This window comes from Hypanus sabinus, chromosome 20 (assembly GCF_030144855.1).
Source record: "Hypanus sabinus isolate sHypSab1 chromosome 20, sHypSab1.hap1, whole genome shotgun sequence".
Taxonomy (NCBI): Eukaryota; Metazoa; Chordata; class Chondrichthyes; order Myliobatiformes; family Dasyatidae; genus Hypanus; species Hypanus sabinus.
Window position 1 is genome coordinate 48447091 of NC_082725.1, and position 19198 is coordinate 48466288.

The 19198-nt window shown below is 39.6% G+C and overlaps 1 protein-coding gene across 3 annotated transcripts in view; it reads right to left on the reverse strand.

The window, feature by feature from the left end:
* The window catches only part of cdkal1 (CDK5 regulatory subunit associated protein 1-like 1), a 509606-nt gene that overhangs the window by 8169 nt on the left and 482239 nt on the right, over window positions 1-19198 (reverse strand). For all 3 annotated transcript variants that reach the window (XM_059945459.1, XM_059945457.1, XM_059945456.1), the window contains 2 exons: window positions 12003-12086; window positions 8319-8483 (listed from right to left, as the gene is read on the reverse strand). In XM_059945459.1, the coding sequence (XP_059801442.1) occupies window positions 8319-8483; window positions 12003-12086 (249 nt within the window). The remainder of the gene's footprint in view (window positions 1-8318; window positions 8484-12002; window positions 12087-19198) is intronic.

Here is a 19198-nt window from a genome sequence, read left to right on the forward strand (position 1 = left end):
GGGACAACTTACTATGACTAATTAACCTAACAACTGGTACTTATTTGGACTGTGGGAGGAAGCCGAAGTACCACGTGGTCTTGGGGAGAACTTACAAACTGCTGACAGGCAGCGGTGGGAATTGAACCTAGGTGGGTTGCCGGTACTGTAAAGCGCTGTGCTAACCACAACGCTACCGTGCCGACAAGATGTGCTGCTACACCTCCTGAATTAACTGCAGAAAACTGGCAATATCTGCAGAAACACCAGCACCTTCTCTAGCACTGAAGCAATGAGTGAGATATTAGCTTTGGCTTCAGCCTCAGGAGAACTTAACTAATTCGCATGACTCGATCTGCTGGATCTTTGGTTTACCTCAATGAATATGAGCAAGGACTGACATCACAACAAGAGATCTCACTCTTATCAAAGTACATACTAATTTCTACAGTTATTATATAATCCCAATGCAACAGAATACAAAATATTAATTCTTTCATGCAGGTTACTTGAAATTGCTAGCGGTTTGACATTTATTTCATGTCTAATTATAATGGGGATGCTCTGAAATTATATTCAGACATTTCATTTCACACTCAGCTAAGCTTAACAGTGGCTATTATAGATGTTAGAAAGGTAAATCATACAATTGATGCTTCCCCTACCCCTTGTAAATTCTCAATTCGATCCTACTGATGGACGTTTTGACTCTCCGGGGTTAAATTCCAGGAAATCCCGCTACTGCTTATAGTTCCCTCACTGTTAGCTAAGATGTTTCTTAGTTCAAAGTTTGGGGGGAGGGGGTGGGAGAGGAACTTGAAGCCAATTGAAAGCAAGAGACAATTAGATTGTAGAGGGTACAGTTTTCTACAGCCACAATGGTTGTGCCAGGCTTTGGTGACTGGTGCCTTGAGACAATCTAAAGAAGGCTGTGTTCCACTTTAACTCAAGAAATAGAGAGAAAAAATACATAGTGTGAGTTTGTTAAATAGATTGAGGTTCAGATGATATATGATTCAAGGCTCATGTGATTGATTGACTTACTTTTATTCGCTGTGTGCTTATAATGGTGAAGCCCCAAAATTGATGAAAAAGCATTCAATCAAGCTCAACAACAAAAAGCAGAAACTACTGACAGTAATTCCTGTAATTGGGTACTGGTCAATCAAATTTCCACGAATTATTCATGATAACCTGACAACATCTATCATCAAAGATCCCCACCACTACGTCATCTTCTTGTACCTAACATCTGGCAGGAAGTACAGAAGCCTGAAGTTCCACACCACCAAGTTCTCTTCAACTGTTCTGTTCTTGAGGCAATCACTACCTCAGCAGAGTGACACCGTGTCCACTCAGAGAACTCTGCACTATAATAGACTATTTTTATTCTATTTATGTTCTTCTTGCGTATATTTGTATAATTTATGTTGTATAATTTTTGTATATAATGTTGTGTCTTGAATGCCATGTTCCTGTGATGCTGCTGCAGATTAATTTTTCATTGCACCTGTGCATGAAGTGAATTTCGACTTTGACTATAGCAGCACCCTCCTCTTCTGCTAATCCTGCAGGCACTCATTACCACTGGAGATCAGTGGGTGGTGATTGGGACTGCGTACCCTGAAGATATATCGGCAGCACCACTGTTGTATGTCAGCATCACCACACTCAATACAATTTGGGCCCTGAAGCTCAGGCTTTCCAGAACTGTGGTTCCAGACTTCAAGTTTTACAAGAACCATAACAAAATAATATAACTGCTAACAGTGACTCCCACAACTAAATCCTGGCAGCTACAACACGTGCAAGTTAGAAATGATTTTGCCCATTTTAGTTGAGACAATCTAACCAGATAAAAATGATGATCCTTTGTAATGAAAGTAGGACAGCTTGTAGATTAAAAAGTTTCAGGACCTGACAGCTGATGGGCTTGAACTTACCCAGTACTAAGACACAAATGAGAATGGCAGAGTTGGGAAAGCAGACTGACTTCTCCTCTCTTTCTTTCTCTCTCTTCCTACCCTCCACCTTCACAGAGCCCCTCTGTATTCCACACTTACATCACCACCCGTTTCACACTTGTAACAAGGAGACTAATGAGATCATATTCATCACTTTTCAAGCTGGGATCAGCTAAAGCAGTACAAAGAATAAAACTGTTTCCTGGTCTTATTAGTCAGTATTGTTCTGCAAGAACTAATAAGTGCAAAGTTTTGAGTTACATGAATAGGCAATCATTTATTTTATCGAGCAGCCAGTGACCTGAAAACTGAGCTGATCGGGAAAAAAACATATGCTCACTGATGAATGCACAGTATTCTCTTCCACTTGGAGCTCCTCAACAAATGAAGCAGCAAAACCTTTTGGCAATCATCAGCCAGGATCGTTGGTGGTAGGTGGCAGATAACATCTGTGTCACACAAGTGCCATCTGTCTCCAAGAGGCAGTCCAATCGACTACCTTACCCATCCAAAGAGCATTACCATTTTTGGGTTCTACACCATCAACATTCTGAGGACTCATCAAGGATCAGAAATTCAACAGAAATACTGCAGCTACAAGAGTAGGTCAAGGTCGATACTCAGGGTGTTGCAGCTTATTTCGTCACAGTCGAAACCTTTTCCACATTCTGCAAATTCAGTAATGATGCAACCCAGCTTGACAATAGATAAATAAGTCCCCATTGCAGAATATATTATGTGTCATTGCTTCTTGCAGTTCTTATTCTAAGTTCTGTTCAATAAGAAGGAAAATAGATTCATCATCTGAAAAACGTGGTAGTCATTATGTCTCTGTGTTTGATGACTTGAAATTTTATGGATACTGAAATCAAAGTTGAGGATTTTCAGGATTACTTCCATCTACTCCCACACCCACTATCAACACCAAATCTACTCTCTCTCCCTTTACCCCCCCGGAGATCATCATCAATATCCACTCTACAGCCCTCTCTGATGGTTCAGACAGACCCTACCTTAGGACTGAGATAGAGCATAGTGGTTTTTTCTCTGTCAGATATAACTCTGTGAGGTGCACTGTAACTTAATTTGGCCCTGTGATTGCCCTCCTCACTCTAGATCCCAGAGGCTGTGAGGACTGATAACAAGGTTAACCAGAGTGGGACTAGGACAGGGGTCGGCAACTCGCGGCTCTTTCATCTCTGTGCTGCGGCTCCCCGTGGTTTGTTAGTTTTTGAAATGTAATTCGAAATTTGAAGATTATGGTGATCGTGTACAATCTAAATAAAACGTTGTGGCGACCCCATTTCCTGGCACATCCGAACCGGCTCACAATTAGCCACCGTTCCGGCTAGGGGAGATAGCCTACGGGGGTTTGTGAGTATGTGTCTTTTGGAGCATCCGCGCCCACGGGGGTTGAGGGAGGCTTTAAAGCAAGGCTGTTTAGTTTGAATAAAGTTATCTTTGACTGCAGTGTCATTATTTTAGCGCTGCATGTAGCAAACCGCCACAACGTGCTTTTTATCGCTATTAATATACGTCACCACTGCCAATCCCTGACACCCGCCAGTGCGCGATTTCTTTTAATTTTTCGATCAAAGGTAGGCTAACTATGGAGTAACCTTCAACCCAACGTCTTTTTTTCGGAGTTCAAAATGTTTTTGTTGCATGCAGAAATGTAATTTCGTTTTCTCTGCAGGAGTTCATCAATTTCATAAATGCAACACATTATAGTTTGTTTATACATAGCATAGAGGCAAAAACAAAACGTTGTATGCAGTGTTATTTCATTTTAAATGTCAAACGGGTTTTGTGGCTCCCAGTGTTTTCTTTTCTGTGGGAAATGGGTCCATATTGACTCTTTCAGTGGTAAAGGTTGCTGACCCTTGGACTAGGAGCTACTCTACCTTGAAGGAACTTGAAGTCAAAATTAAATGTGCAGACTCCTCTCCTCGAAGAAAATCAATCAGGTGGTTACTTCAAAAAGTACAAAATCTATGTTTATTCATTCTATTTAGTTCTTTCCTTTATATCATCTTTGTTTCCCAACCTTAATGCTGCATTGTGTACATGATTTAAATAGCTTTTTTATTTCCTGTGTTTCACTTTGGCTGGTGTATGGCTCAATGGGCAAACTACAATCTAACTGGTAAAAGAATGAAGCCTATTCTGTTCAGAGAATATAAATTTGTTGTGGAGGGCACTATAATGATCTAGCATCTGTGAGAGCTTGGCCTGCAAGCCCAGGTAAAATCTTTTCTCACTGAGCACAAAGTGAGAGCAAACTCTGGACCATTAGCCAAACTTCAGTCATCAATTTTCTTTTTCCCCAATAGGATACTGGCTGCATTAATAACTTGTGTCATCTCATGATGATAGCAGCAGTAATAATGAGGAATTTAACAAGTTTGCATCTAAGACGTGCTTTATGAACTCTATGAAAGAAACAAATCATTGAGTCTATTAGCTGGCCAATAACCAAATGGGCCAACTCCAAATGCTTGAATGAGGATGTTCCCTTGTATGAATCCTTTTAGAAAGAGCACTATTAAACCAAGTCATTACATGTAAATCTGGTAAGTCAAATCTAGATAAATCACGATTTCTTTTCATCTATTTCTCATGCTTTTGAGGTCAAATAAACACAATGATTCTAATATCCCTCTAACAATCCAAAACCAATGTTGCCTCCATTAGCAAGATAAAAGTTTTTTCACATAGAAAACATGGTGTCTGAAAATGGGCGAGCAGGGAAAACACCACGGGTGGAGAGATCTCTCTCCCTTCACACCTGAAGGAAATATTCTTTAGCAAATTCCACCTTTTCAGATGAAACCTAAAAGACTGAGTGATCCCATACCGAACTGCCATAGTGCCATACACACATCTCTTGCAAAGAATCTAATAATAAGCTATTCATTCCCCACCCCTGCCCCTGACCAGCATAGATTAACTGTGTGCAATTTGAGAAGCTGATAGTAACTGACACTAATTCACATCACGGCCTTACTTCATAGAATGGACCTGAACATCTACCAGAGATCATTGTGCAACTTTGGGAGGAGAGTTCAGCCAACAGAAAAAAGATGTGAGAACAGGCAGCCTTTGTTTTCAACACCATCCTTGATACCTGGTTACTCCTCTCCATATTGCTATTTTGTGCAATTTTGATCGGGTGGACTGGCTCCGCGGCCTTCAGTTAGTGAACAACACAGAGCTAGATTAAACTGACTGAACATTCCTAGACTGCTTCTATGTCTCTGTGGTTGGATATTTTATATTCTGTGTTTTTTGCTCTTTTTTGTTGTTTGTGCGATTAGTTCTTTTTTTCTGGTGTTTGTTTCATGGCCGTCTCTGAAAAGACTAATCATAGGATTGTATATTGCAGAATTGAATTGAAAATACACGTGGACTAAGATGTTAACTGTCCTGTGCTATCATCAGTTGATCTGCCACCTGTCTTCAGGAGTTTCGGCCCGCTTATGATCAAGTCTCCCTCGAGGTGGTGGGCCAGCAGTGCTAAAGCACCACTTCCCACTTTGAGCTTAGCAACTTGGCATCTGCCTCTATCAGAGTTGTTGGTCGCTTCCATCCAACAGATAGTCTACTCTTCAGGTATCTATGCAGCTACTGAAGAGTTTACAAAAGATGGATACACTGTCTGACTATCTGTCCCTCTGGACGTACTTAGTCCACACCCATGATGATCCTGCCTCTGATGCCTCTACTAGAGCCCTGCTAGTTGACTTGATCTCACTTCTAGTAAAGCCAAAGATCACGCAGCCACTTCTGGAAAGTGAACGCAATAAAGCCACGGCACCCTACTTCGAATGGATAGCATGAGACCTTCCACCCTGTCTCTGCACTCTGATCTCAATTCTGCATACTTGGTTAACTTGCGCTCATAGGCTTCATCGATGTTGTCTTCCCAGGGGACTGTGAGTTCATCAATAACCACTTCTCTACTGGTGTCAGACCAGACGATTATACCTGGACGCAATGTGGTGAAAACTATTTGCTCAGGGAAATTGTCTTTCTCATCCAGGTCGGCATTGACACACCAATCATTGGCTGAAGAAAGTATGCTTGATCGTGGGCCTGCGCTGTACACCCTTGACTTGGAGCCTTCTTTCACAAATACTTCGCATACATACTTTGATAATAAATATACTTTGAATTTTGGTAAATGAAATGGAGTTTTGGAGAGAGGTCCTGCATGATAGCAGCACATGAATAATTTTGACAAAAACAGTCAAAAGACGGAGGTGACCAAGGTGATTGGTACATGTAACATTGTCCTTAGATACGCAGAAGGAGACCAAAATATACACAACTACTTCTTCATGGGGCAAACCTTCAACTCTCATCTAACAACAGTCCAGCCTAACAATCATAGGGTCACATACTAACCACTACAAAAATACTACACACATCTTAGAGATTTTGCCTCCATCCCAGAAGTTAACCTGCAACCCTCTCTGAACTGTGTTAAATGCAAGTACAGTGGACTCTGATTAATTGGTACACATTGAAACCAGTACATCTTGGCCCAATTAGCCTAATTAGCCGAAGTTTCATGTAAATAGATATTTTTTAAAAACGTATAAAAAACTGAGTTTAAAAATTATGCATATAAATGAAATACAGAACAAACTACAACACCACCAATAGTACCACAGTACTATAAAGCTGCATTGGTTCCTAGTAGTTATCAATGGAGGAATTCATCCAATGTAATTGGAACTTGATCGGCAATAGTGTCCAGCCCCAATTAAGCAGTGTAGTGTCACAAATAACTGAAGGGAATCCCGGCAATTTTCTCAATTAGTTTTTGTTCTTTAAGCATTGTCCCAAATGTTACTGCCCTGAATAACCAAAATCCACTCGATATCTTTCCTTAAGTACGAAGAACAAACCATATGTATGACCCCAGTGTCCTGTACTGCTGTAGCAAGGACTTTCCTATTTGATATTCCATATCCTTTGCAAATAAAAGGGAAATATTCCATTAGTCCTTTCATACCTTCAAGCTGACCTTGTGTTTTATGTACAATGATACCCATATCCCTCTCTAGAGTAACATCCACATGGCTCTCACTCAAGACACATACTAGTTTTCTATTCCTCTTAGCAAAATGGATAACTGCACATTTCTGCACAATATACATGTGATGATTTACCATTGTATTGTTGCAAAGCCAGGGAGAAAGGGGAGCTTCTTTGCCAGCTCCTTGAAGAACAAGGTCACAGATTAGTTCTGCTCTGGAAAACTCAAAGGAGGGCCACAATCAGGCAAATAGAGATAGGCACATACAATATGTACCTGGAGATGATAAGGGCATTGTTTGTTTCACCCAAACATATATGTGATACATCTGGGGGAATAGGACTTTGTATGAAACCAGGGGCTCACTTTTACTGCCTGCCCCCCCTCAAGTTCCACATATAACTGCATCCACTGGAGAGATCTGCCACCAGTTGCCGAAGATTTCTGATTTATTTGTACCCCTTTACAGTCAAGATTTCAGTCAAGCACTGCTTTGATATCAGTCGCAGTCATTCTCCACTCACTTCTGGAATACTGTGCTTGGAACATTGTAACAGGATTAGACTATTCAGTTCCCTGATCCATTTGCCTTTCACAAACGCTTTTTCCAGCACTTTTGCAGTAATAATGCTCAGGTAGCACTTATCACACCTAAAACAATACACTGCAATGGCGAGCATATATTTTGCTGGCAATAATAAAGGATGAAAGATACTCAATGATGGGCTGAAGGGCCTAACTGTGCTTTAGGACTTCAGGACTCACCGAGTAGCTGAAATGCAAATTTTCATAATCCATTGTCACTTTTCATAATATAATGTCAGAGGGAAAGCAACTTTCAAACAGTAACAGGATGTACTAAAAAGATATACTGAGTTCAACGGTAAGTCTGCAATATTTGCAGTGCCTGTTCAAACTGAACTCCTCCGCAGACAAAACAAGTCTGCATTAGTAATCGGTAGCTGCTTTTGCTACAGAAAACTATCATCCTATTTGCAGCAAAACACTTTAATGCTCTCAGGTTTTTCGTTCAGAACATTTCTAATTATTAAAGACATATAAAACTTTATCTTACTTTTTAAAACATATTAATATCACAATCCTTTATAAAAATAAAAGTGTTAGCCTTTTAGAGCAAATTACTTGTTCTGACTTAGACAAGCAAATACTTTCTCGTGCATGGATTCACTTCTGCAAGGCAATAACTCAAAAGCATTTGCACTCACAGACAAGATCAAATGGTGCTCAGAAATCAGATACACGGTTTAATTTCACACTCCATCAAGTTTTACAACATGAAAATGTTAAGTGAAGAAAAGACTGCCACATACCTCTGTGAGGCCTGAAATCTCACCCTTCAGTAATGGTGTGACAATTGAAGGAGTGTGGATCTTTCCATTGTCTGCTGGTTTTCCCTTCATAAAATGCTTCCCTGCTTCATAAATATCAACCTCAATCATTTTCCCCAGAAATTCTGGTTGCTTAGGCACTAGCACCTTAAGGGAAAGCAGAAAAGCAACAATATAAGATTTAAAGATAGCCAGTGCAGGGAACCAAGGCATAGACTTTCAAGCACATAAAGTTTCAGGGCAATGGGAAAAACAAATCTGTAAACTAAACAAGAGAGCTAATTCAGCACAACGGAACTGCAATCTGCTTCTTTTCAAACCTATGCTGCAAGTTCCCTTCAGATTAATGTCATGGTTGCAACTCAGTGATTAGTCAACGTTCAGTATGCTTTTTTTTCCTGCCCTACCTTTGCAACTTTATCTACACATACACTTTCTCCTTGGTTTCTCATTTAATATTGGATTTTCCTTCATTCTGATCATGGAAATCCATCAATAATTATGGAAACACCTCTTTGTTACAAACAGTATAGATCCCATTTCAGAACTATCCAGGCCAAAGTCTGGACATGCTGTAAACCAAATAAGCATATTCCATCGAGGCACCTAAACTGAGACATATACATACATACATATAAAATTGACAGGGAAGGAGGCAAGCTGAGCCCACATCACAATGACCGGGGCTTCATTCCTGAACCCCTAATCCTTTCAACCATATAATCTCACATGAGAGTGAAAAACACAGATTAAAAAAAACACCTTAGGAAAAATTATGAGATAAAAATAATCATTCAAAAGCTAACTCTTCTAACTCCATCAGGTGATCAGAATCAATTCATATAATCACACAATGAAGACCTTTTGGTTTAAAAAAAGCTTTATAGCAGCAATAGCCCTCAAGCGGACTGGTTGGCCTTGAGGATAAACTGCATCTAAGCAAAACTGAAGCCAGAAGTGGATTTAGAGCAACTAAATCATCAAACTGCAACCTACTGAAGCTTACAGCTGAGGTTTCACATGGTAATTACGTTTACACAAATTAGATTTAGTCACATTCTTAAGGAAGAGAGACCACTTCAGAAAGAACCACACAGTCATTTCCTTCACAAATGTCTGCACCGTTAAGGATTATGCCAAATTTCTATTTCTGCTGTTCATGCTGATAATCAAAACCAGCTTTCAGCCTGTCATTTGGATTAGTTTTTCTGGGAAGAACAATGTTCCAGATGATGTGCAGGCCTTTAGCAAAGCTTTTAGCTATTACTTGCAGAAAAACTGGGCAGCATACATCAGCTGCCAATAAAAATCAATGAAGATATTTTCAGCTCCATGGAGGTTGATCGACCTGATGCTAAGAGACAAGAGGAAGAGAGAGAAGGGTGTGAGGGGCAGAAAATACTAGTATGTTATTAGTTAAATATTCTCATTCTAAATGAAAAGCTGCCACAAATTGAAGTACTGCTCCCTTTGGCACATGATGTTAAAAGTATGCCGACTTTATGAAGAAATGTTTGTTTTACTTCCATGTGATATCACTGTCAATTGTTCCAAATTCTGTGATATCAAATGAAAATGATGATTCACTAGTCTTTCCTCAAGCATAAAAAACCCCTCTCAAGTGCACTTTCATGAGAACAGTGCTCCTTTAAACTGATTCCATCATCCTGCCACAACTTCGGAACTTACTCCTTTGCTATGAAAACTTAAAAGCCCCCAGGGACTGTCTGCACATCACAGGGATTGCTTGGATCTATGTCTTAAGAAAATTCCCCCGGTGTCTAATTCCATGCAACACAATTAAATATATTAAAAAAGTAAGCTTAAAGTGGTCTCAGGTTTAAAAATCAATGATTATTTTTCTTTTCTCTTTGGATTTCTACATTAAGAAACAGGTTTAATGTTTCACATTTATGTGTCTGTATTCTTAACGTGAATGACAAATTATGATTGCAAGAGGAACAAAATGTCATACATAGCTTTCCCTCTCTGCCTATGATCATCTGTGATTTTGTGATTCACATTAGCACATGACCTGCAGATTCATTCATGCCTGTGTGTTTTTCAGATGCAGATATTATTGACTTTAGTGTTTGCTTTCCTCTCCCAAACGATCGACATGATTGAGGTGCGGACATTCAGAATCAACCTGTTATTACCTTTGAAAGGAATGCCTGCTCAATACAACCGGGGCTGTGTCTTGGCAAAACAGAAAGCACTTAGTGTGACTTTCTGCAAAGGTTTACCCATTGTATGATTTCAAATGTTACTCTGTTGACCAAGATGACTTGACTTACCAGTGTTGCTCCAATGACATTAGCCTTGATATTCTACCTAACCCGTGGGCTGCAAGGCGGCAGTATATTTCACACAACAGGTCGTGAGAATCATCAGAACACCCAGCTCCCTATTTTAAAGGGGCGTCTCCATATATACACCTTATCCTCCATACCCACCCCAACTCATGGTATAGTTTCAATAAACCTTTTCCAGTACTCTTGTTTCACCAACGACAATGAATGGAATAAAGACTGGATCAAAATACCGTCTGAACAAACACAAGACTCAAATCCCAAAAGTATAGCTTCCTATATTTCACCAGCCACGAAGTTCATGGGAGGTTCTTAACTGTACATGGGGTGATCTGGCTACTCAATGCATAAGTGCGATTACACTATCCTTTCCCCGTGAATGAGCAAATCTGGATGAAATGATTAATCATACTGTCACAACCTGACTTCAATATAAATTTAATGGATGTGCTGGCATTGAAGAGGATTCAAAGGAGGTTCACAAGGATGATTCCAGGAATGAAAGGGTTATCATACGAGGAACTTTTGATAGCTCTGGGTTTGTACTCGCTGGTATTTAGAAGGATGAGGTGGGATCTCATTGAAACCTTCCAAATGTTGTAAGGTCTAGATATGGTAGATGTGGAAAGGATGTTTCCCATGGTGGGGGAATCTAGGACAAGAGGGCACAGCCTCAGGATAGAGGGGCATCGATTTAACACAGAGATGCAGAGAAATTTCTTAAGCCAAAAGGTGGTGAATTTGTGAAATTTGTTACCACAGGCAGCTGCAGAGGCCAGGTTGATGGGTGTACTTAAGGCAGAGCTTGATAGGTTTCTGATTGGACACGGCATCAAAGGGTACAGGGAGAAGGCCAAGGAGTGAGGAGAGAAAAAAAGGATCAGCAATGATTGAGTGGCATAGGACACTTGACAGGCCAAATGGCCTAATTCTGCTCCTATGGCTTATGGTCTTCTGTACCTTTCAAAAGACTCTCTTTCTGAAAAGGTTATGCAGCAGCTTACAAATCTCAGACTCAAATTATCAATGTTATTCAAGCTGTAACAATGTCCTCATAACTCACACTAATACAGTAGAGTCACATTCTGAGCAAAAAAAAAGCAATTCCATTCATTTATATCTATCACATACACTCAGAAGCCATCACAGCAAACTCTGTCAAAATGTATACTGAATATTTGCATTAGCTATGTTTCTGCGCATAGTTGGACAGATTTTACAGTTCTATTTGTTGGCAAGTTATTAGATTTCAGGCTATTAGTCTATGAAAAAAATGAGGTATCTTTGGTTGCCAGTTAAATACCAGTATTTTCAATCCACTCCAAACAATGGAAGAGAACCTTGGCTGACTTGCCTGCTCATAAAATTTGTTGTGTGCGACGTAGTACTGGCCATCAAATGATTCCTCTGTTATCAAAACTTGTTGCCTCTCGCCAACCTGAAAAAAAACCATAACGGTATCTTAAAGAGGTAGAAAAAAGAAGAATCTAAGGAACCATATTATCAAATTTATATCTTACACACCAATTACAGAAAATGGCTTTAAGAGAATGACTTCATTCCGTTCCTTTGTCTCAGCTACCTTCCAAGGAAAGCTTGGAACAGAATGATGATGTCAGCATCTATAAAATGGATTTAGAAGCATCCAACAACACAGAATATAGAAAATTCTCCTAAGGTGCAGCTCCACAAGGCATGAGGACACCAGGTACCAGCTTACATGACCAAAAGCTTGAGCTAAGAATTATTAAGGGAAGAGGCAATGAGTTATGGAATGAAATCATGGGACTTCTAGCAAAGTCTGGAGGAACATAATTGTGGGCGGGGTGTAGTGGGGTAAAGGTTGAAAAAAGCACATTTGGTAACTTTTGAAATAGAGCAAGGGGCCATGGGGAAATGGAATTTAAATACAAGTCTAGGGATTTTACATTTGAACACTTAAGTCATAGTAAGGCAGTGAAGACAATGATGATAAGTAAATGGGACCAGTGGTCTGTGTAAAATTAAGTTTATACAGAAGAGGATTTGGAGGCTTCTCAGAAGAAAAATCAAGACAGAAGAAGTCAATGGAGAGAGTTCAATAGCAAAAGCTATGAGGGAAGATGAGGGGTTTGTAGAGCAAGAAATATGTTGCTTCTTTGAAGGAGATATAAAGTAAGAAAAATCAATGAGCGTGCCCCTTGACTATTTTTGGTTGGATCAAAGCAGATCATAGCTTTTTTTTAAACTGCCTTTTAACAAATGTTTTTGAGGTCCATTCTTTCACTTTGATGGACTCAAATAGGAATTCAGGTAGAAAAGAGGATTCGTTCTCAGTTACATCAGGGTATGTGAAGAGACCAATGAGGGATCAGCAAGCTTCACCCAAGTTAGGTTGAGGCTTTGATCAAATTTACAAAGAAGGCAACTCACAACTATGTTGAATTACATAGAATTTACGGCACAGAATTATGCCATTCATTCAACGTGGCCCATTTTGATATTTATGCACCACATGGTCTCTCCTACCATCCTACTTTGTCTAAGCTCATCAGCAAAGCACTCTTTGCTCCTTGCTCATATGCAAATCTATCTATCTGTAACATTCTATTGTACACCGTTATTGTTTTCCCTTGTATCACCTCAACACACTGTTGTAATGATGTGGACTGCTGTGGATGGCACGCAAAACAAAGTTTGTATACTGTACTTCGGTGCACGTCACAATTAACCAATTTACCAACTTAACATTAAATGGATTTACACAATATATTTTAACTATCCTATGGAATATCAATTTACATATTCTAACCACAGTCCGACTAAAAGCACCCTGTCATTCCTAATTAGATTAACAGGGATTATCATATTTTTATGACCATCTTTTTTTGTCAGCACCTCACGAGAGAATAGTTTTTTTCCCAAGACTGTCCTATTAAACCTTCCCATAATTGCAAAGGCTTCTTTTGGATAATTCCTTAGGCCCGATCTTTTGTCCAGAATAGATGATTTTTCGAAAAAAGTATTTTTTACAATTTTATAGGTTTCTCATTTTGTTAAAAATCTTGAGGCTTAGTTTGGATCTAGCACACAATGTCTTCCATTTTCAAGAGAACTTCCAATGTATTTAATTTGTAACCTCTGTTTCTAATTCACCATTACATGATGCATATGCTAATTCTAATATAATTCCTTACACTGCTCATGTAAAGAAGGCAAAGAATAAGGAGAGAAGTATCAACTGTAAGTTATGTTTTTGTAGAAGTGCAGCAATAATGTGATAATTAATCATTCTTCACAATGGATACAGCATTTATAGGTGATAAAAATCACCTGACTTTGTGACTGGCAAACCATGGTAATCAGGTGGAAAAATAAACTGAAAATGAAAAATGATCACTTGAGTACTTAAACACAAAGATATTGTTAACAATAACAAACACCCATTCAAGAGCAATTTCTAAATTCTGATATAATGTTAGGTAACTGTTAGGAATAATTTCAGTGTTTATAAACACAACATGTTTCTCTAGATTAGGTTCTGTTCTCTTCTAAGTAAAAGATATAACATGCAAAGCCAATCTGAAAATCACAATCAAATTACTGCAAAGGATAGCCTTCTGTCTCATGAGGTTACTATTTTGAAGTTACTTCCATTGATTGGTGTCCTAGACCCCTTCATGGGCACCAGAGATCCTGTTGGAACTATCCGTGTTTCTTCTTGCAATTCCTGGTGTTCATGCAGGCTTAACCTAGTGGAGTTGTCATCTGTATTGCGGTCTGTTTTTCTTGTGGCCCATGTGATGAACCTGTAGATTTTATGTGGAGTTCAATAATAAAATGTGAACACCACTAGATTTCTGAGGCTGGGAGAGGCATTGGCTGAATCTGCTCCTGTTACATGACTTCACTGCAATTTATGAGAAGAAATGACTGCCAAGAGAACAGTCAGTACAAACTTTCGTTGATTTAATTCAATTATTTTAAATGAATTTATTTCCAAGCAAATGTATATTTTTCAAAACTAGCTTTCTTCAATCACTATTTTAAAATTTTATTTGCCTCCATCTGCTCCTTCTTCAAAAATCTGAATCACAAACCATATCAAATAAGAATAATTTCACAAGGACTTTGTATATATTAGAATGATCAGAATTAACTGAGATTGGATTATCAGTATTATCAAACAATCCAACCACTGCTGTCCAGATGCACTTTTCAAGACAGGCAGCAAGGGAGAGCAGGGCATAAGGTTTAGCAATGCCAATTATGACACTCCTAAAGAACAGGTTGTTCTCAACAAAAAAACTTCTACAAGTCAGATAGTCCACAGATCTCCCCACCTTGATCCAAGGCTGAGAGAAAATGACAATATGGAGGGTGCTAATGCCAAAAGTAATTTAGTAAACTGTGCTATGTGGTAAGTAAATTTGGTGGAGTCATCCATAAATACTATCTCCTATAGCACAGCATCGGTGTATTTACATGGTCACATAAGTTCAGTGCATTATAGTTATCCAATCATGCAGTCACCTTATTTGCACATGATGCAGGACATTCACTTACAAGCTTCCTCCTCTCTTGTTAAAAAAGTTTTCATACGAAGCATAGAGCACTGTGGCTCAGCTGGCTGGAGGAAGGGTGCTTCCAGCCTGGAGGAAAGATCAATGGACTGACCACACAGCCAATTATCAAAGGAAGATCAGACTCCATTGAGGACAATTGTATCCAATTAGCCCTGCAAAATTCAATTTGCATGATAGCATACAAATGCTTCAATCGGCTTCTTCACTTGTCGTGCCTCTTATGATCATCCTCTGTGTTTGTCATTTTAGATGCACAGGACATTGTAACTGAGCAGAGCCTACACGATTAAACACAGGACTAAGTGGAGGCACAGAACAAGCATACCGTCACCAGAAAACAATCGACACCCAATCCATCAGCTCAAAAAACAGAGAGGTAAGTTAGACTAAAAATAAGCATTTGGAAAGCCACTTGGCACAGTGGTAAAGCAAGTAGAACCGCTGTCCCACACAGCTCCAGTGGTCTGGGTTCTATCCTGACCTCTGACACTGCCTGTGTGGAGTTTGTAGGTTCTTGACAATCCTATCTCTGCTTGGACTGGTTTCCTTCTACATCCAAGAGAAGTGTACATTGGTCAGTAAATAGACCACAGTAATGTGTAGTTTGTAGCTGAGAGGCAGACCTTGGCAAGCTGATGAGAAAGAGAAGAGATTAAAATGGGTTTAATGAAGGATACTGTATTAATAGATGCTTATGGTTGGCATGGACCCAATAGACCTAAGGATCTGTTTTCCTTTTGTATGGCCATAATTCTATAGCAAATAGTCTGCAGCCAGATCAGTGGGTAAGTGTGGCTTTGTGCTTCCTCTTTGTAGCACAGGACTGTAGAGGATTTGGATGACAAATAAAATGGGGCAGCCTCTTGATGAAGGATGATAAAACTTTGTATGGAAACAATCTGGGATGATGTTTGGCCTGTCAAAAAGCATTTGCAGATTCAAACTTGTCCAGTGCCTGAAGTTGAAGGTCACAACGTTGTTAAAAAGGAAAAGTCAAGAAGTAGCTCATACCATAGCAATCCAATCTGTCTACAGCCAGACAGGCGTAGACTACATTCCTCTATTGGTATGGCATCAAGATTGTGACTGCACCTTCCGAATACTGTGCAGAATCTGTGGATTCAGCACAGAATCCAGAAGCATCTCTATGATTCTAGCCATGGGATTGTGAACAGGTCTAGACAAAATGAATTCCTTGCTCTCAGAGTCCCTCAGTGCACCTCCAATACTACCTCTGCAGCTGTCCAGTATCATTCACAATGATATAATACAGCCTGTGGTACCCTCTTACACCCACAGCTACTCACAGTCATTCACCTGGCCACCTACAGGTTTTTCCACTGCAGGAAGCAACCTGTCAACAGCTAAGCTGCAGCCAACAGGACAGCATTCAATTAGTGGGCACTTGGAAATGGGCACTAAGGGCGATTAGCTAACAACTCTACAATTACAGAAAGGTTGAATAAATCGCTATTGAACCACTGATTTGTCTAGGATAATATGACAAGGGAGATGATAACATGTGATCAGTTTAGTTCCTGTATTTATTATATGCTTGGGAATGAATCAGTAGTTGATGAAGATGTTCTTTCTCCACTGAAGTTCTTGAGGAACCTAGTTCCATACTGTAACTGTGCTTAGTGTGAGGGAACTTTCAGTGGGTGCTAGTCTTTGGAGTTCATAAACACTTGGGTTTGTATATGAGCACAGACCGCCAGCTGGGTACAACCTATCATTCCTTGAATTTCCCAGATGCCTGTAATCTTGGCAATCCAAGTTCTTACAATGCCTACCTCTCTTTATTCAAGAACCAGCATGTGAAACTCCCTCCATCTGCACAAAGAACATTGATGATGCCTCACATACCACAGTATAATGCAAATTGGGAAATGCCAGATATATCAAGCAGCCACTGCGTGGAATGAACTGGAAGCTCAGGAGCTCTGGGTTACAGTGATATTAACTGGAACAGTTCAGATGTGTGGCTGCAATCCTGCCTACAAAAGACGACGGATCTCCATAACTACTCGTAGAGTAGACCCCCCACCCCCGGTTCACCAGGTCTGCAATAACCATCAGGCAGCCATTTCCACTATTCCACATCAATCCTTTTTTTCTATTCCCCATATTCCAATTAACTCCACACAGGCTCTACCGCTCACCTACACAGCAGGGGTAACTTACAGTGGCCATTTAACCCTCCAACCTGCATGTCTATGCCACCTGGGAGGAAAGTCAAACTGTCTCTGGCAGGAAACCCACATAAGCAACACTGGAGGTCACAAATGAACTCAGGTTTTTACCAGCTATGCCGCTGAGATGCACATAACACCACTCCATCACCACTGTTGTCTTGGGAAGCTTTAGCTTCTGTATTATTACTCTTTAAAGACCTGCTGGTAAGATTGTGGTGTAGAACAAATCTTGTGGGATAAATTCTTCTGCTTACAACCCCTCATACCCTCCTCATTCTGGCTCCACTGGCGAGTTGCTATTGGCTTCCAGACCTCTCCAGCTGCTCTCAATACAGAGTCAGTGGAATCACTACTAAAACAACCATTTTGCAATGTCTCAGTGAAAACTTTTGAACACCTTACACTGACAGAAAATTCAGTCTTCAAAAAACTTACAAATCATTGGTGATCGCTTAATAACCAGGACCAGAGCACATCTATGTTGACAAGATCATGTTTCCAGTATGCAATCCACAATGAGCATTAATTACATATTCACCATACAATTACATGAGGAAGCCTCCAATTGAATATTGAACATTAACTAAAGCCATCCATTCATGACGTACAGTACTGTATACAGTCTGTGCATACACTCATGGGAATGTCAAGGTGAACTTCTTATTCTGTACCAAAGGAGTTCTTGGCTGATGTTCATGTTCTTCAACAAGTCATTCAGCACTCAAAATACTTGTTTTATGCAACAAAATTTGTAGACTAGAAAAATGTGAAAAGTAGATGAATGAATGGAAATCTATTCTTTCAATGTAAATGACCTTATCATAAGTAACAATAGATGTACACCTGCATTTACATACCTCTACCCAATTCAAAACAAAACTGTAGTGCTTTTTTCACAGTCATTTTTTTGATCTGCAGTATTTCTTTAAGTGCAATGAGATCTCTAACATGAAGTTGACAATGGAATTTCCTTTAATCTCACAACAGGAAATGGGGAAGTCCAACAAACCTACCTTTACTGTAGCAAAATGTCCTAAAGTGCTTCACATGTGTACTACTAAGTAAAATTCAACACTGAACCACTAAATGAAATATCAGGGCAGATGAACAAAAGCAAGATTTTTGAGACAAGTTTAAAGAAACTTCTTTCAGGAATAAAGAAAGGTAGAGTGGGACTAAGGTTTGCAGAGAGAATTCCAGTGCAGATGACCTCAGCAATTGCCTGTAAAGTTGCCAATGGAAGTCATTAAAATCAGGAATACAAAAGGGAATTGGATGCCCACAGATACCATGCAAGGACTGTTGAACAGGATGCCACTAGTTACGGAAGGGTCCAAAAGGATGAGTATATTTAAAGTGAGGTATTTCTTAACTGGGTTCATTGTGAGGCACAGAAACAATGGTAATATCACAATTACTGGTACCAAATAGGAACCTTGCAGCTCAGAGCAAACACTGCATCAATTTGAACATACATTCAGATTTCAAAATCTTACTTGGGGCCAAAACTCCATCATCAAATTGTAACTGAAATTTAATCTAAATTATGTTGAAATGGGAATTATTCTGTTTAGAAGGTAAGCAAATAGCTCATTCCTCATCTATGATATCATCTATTGTTGGGGTAACATTCTGTCCATACCTATACCAAAAGTCAATCATTTTCCTATCGGAGTAAACATTCTACATGTGTGAATACTGGAAGCACAGAGGATAGGAGAGTTTAGTCCCATCTGTTGTCCCCTGACACAGTGAAAAATACACATTTTCTAACAGTAATATCTTGATAG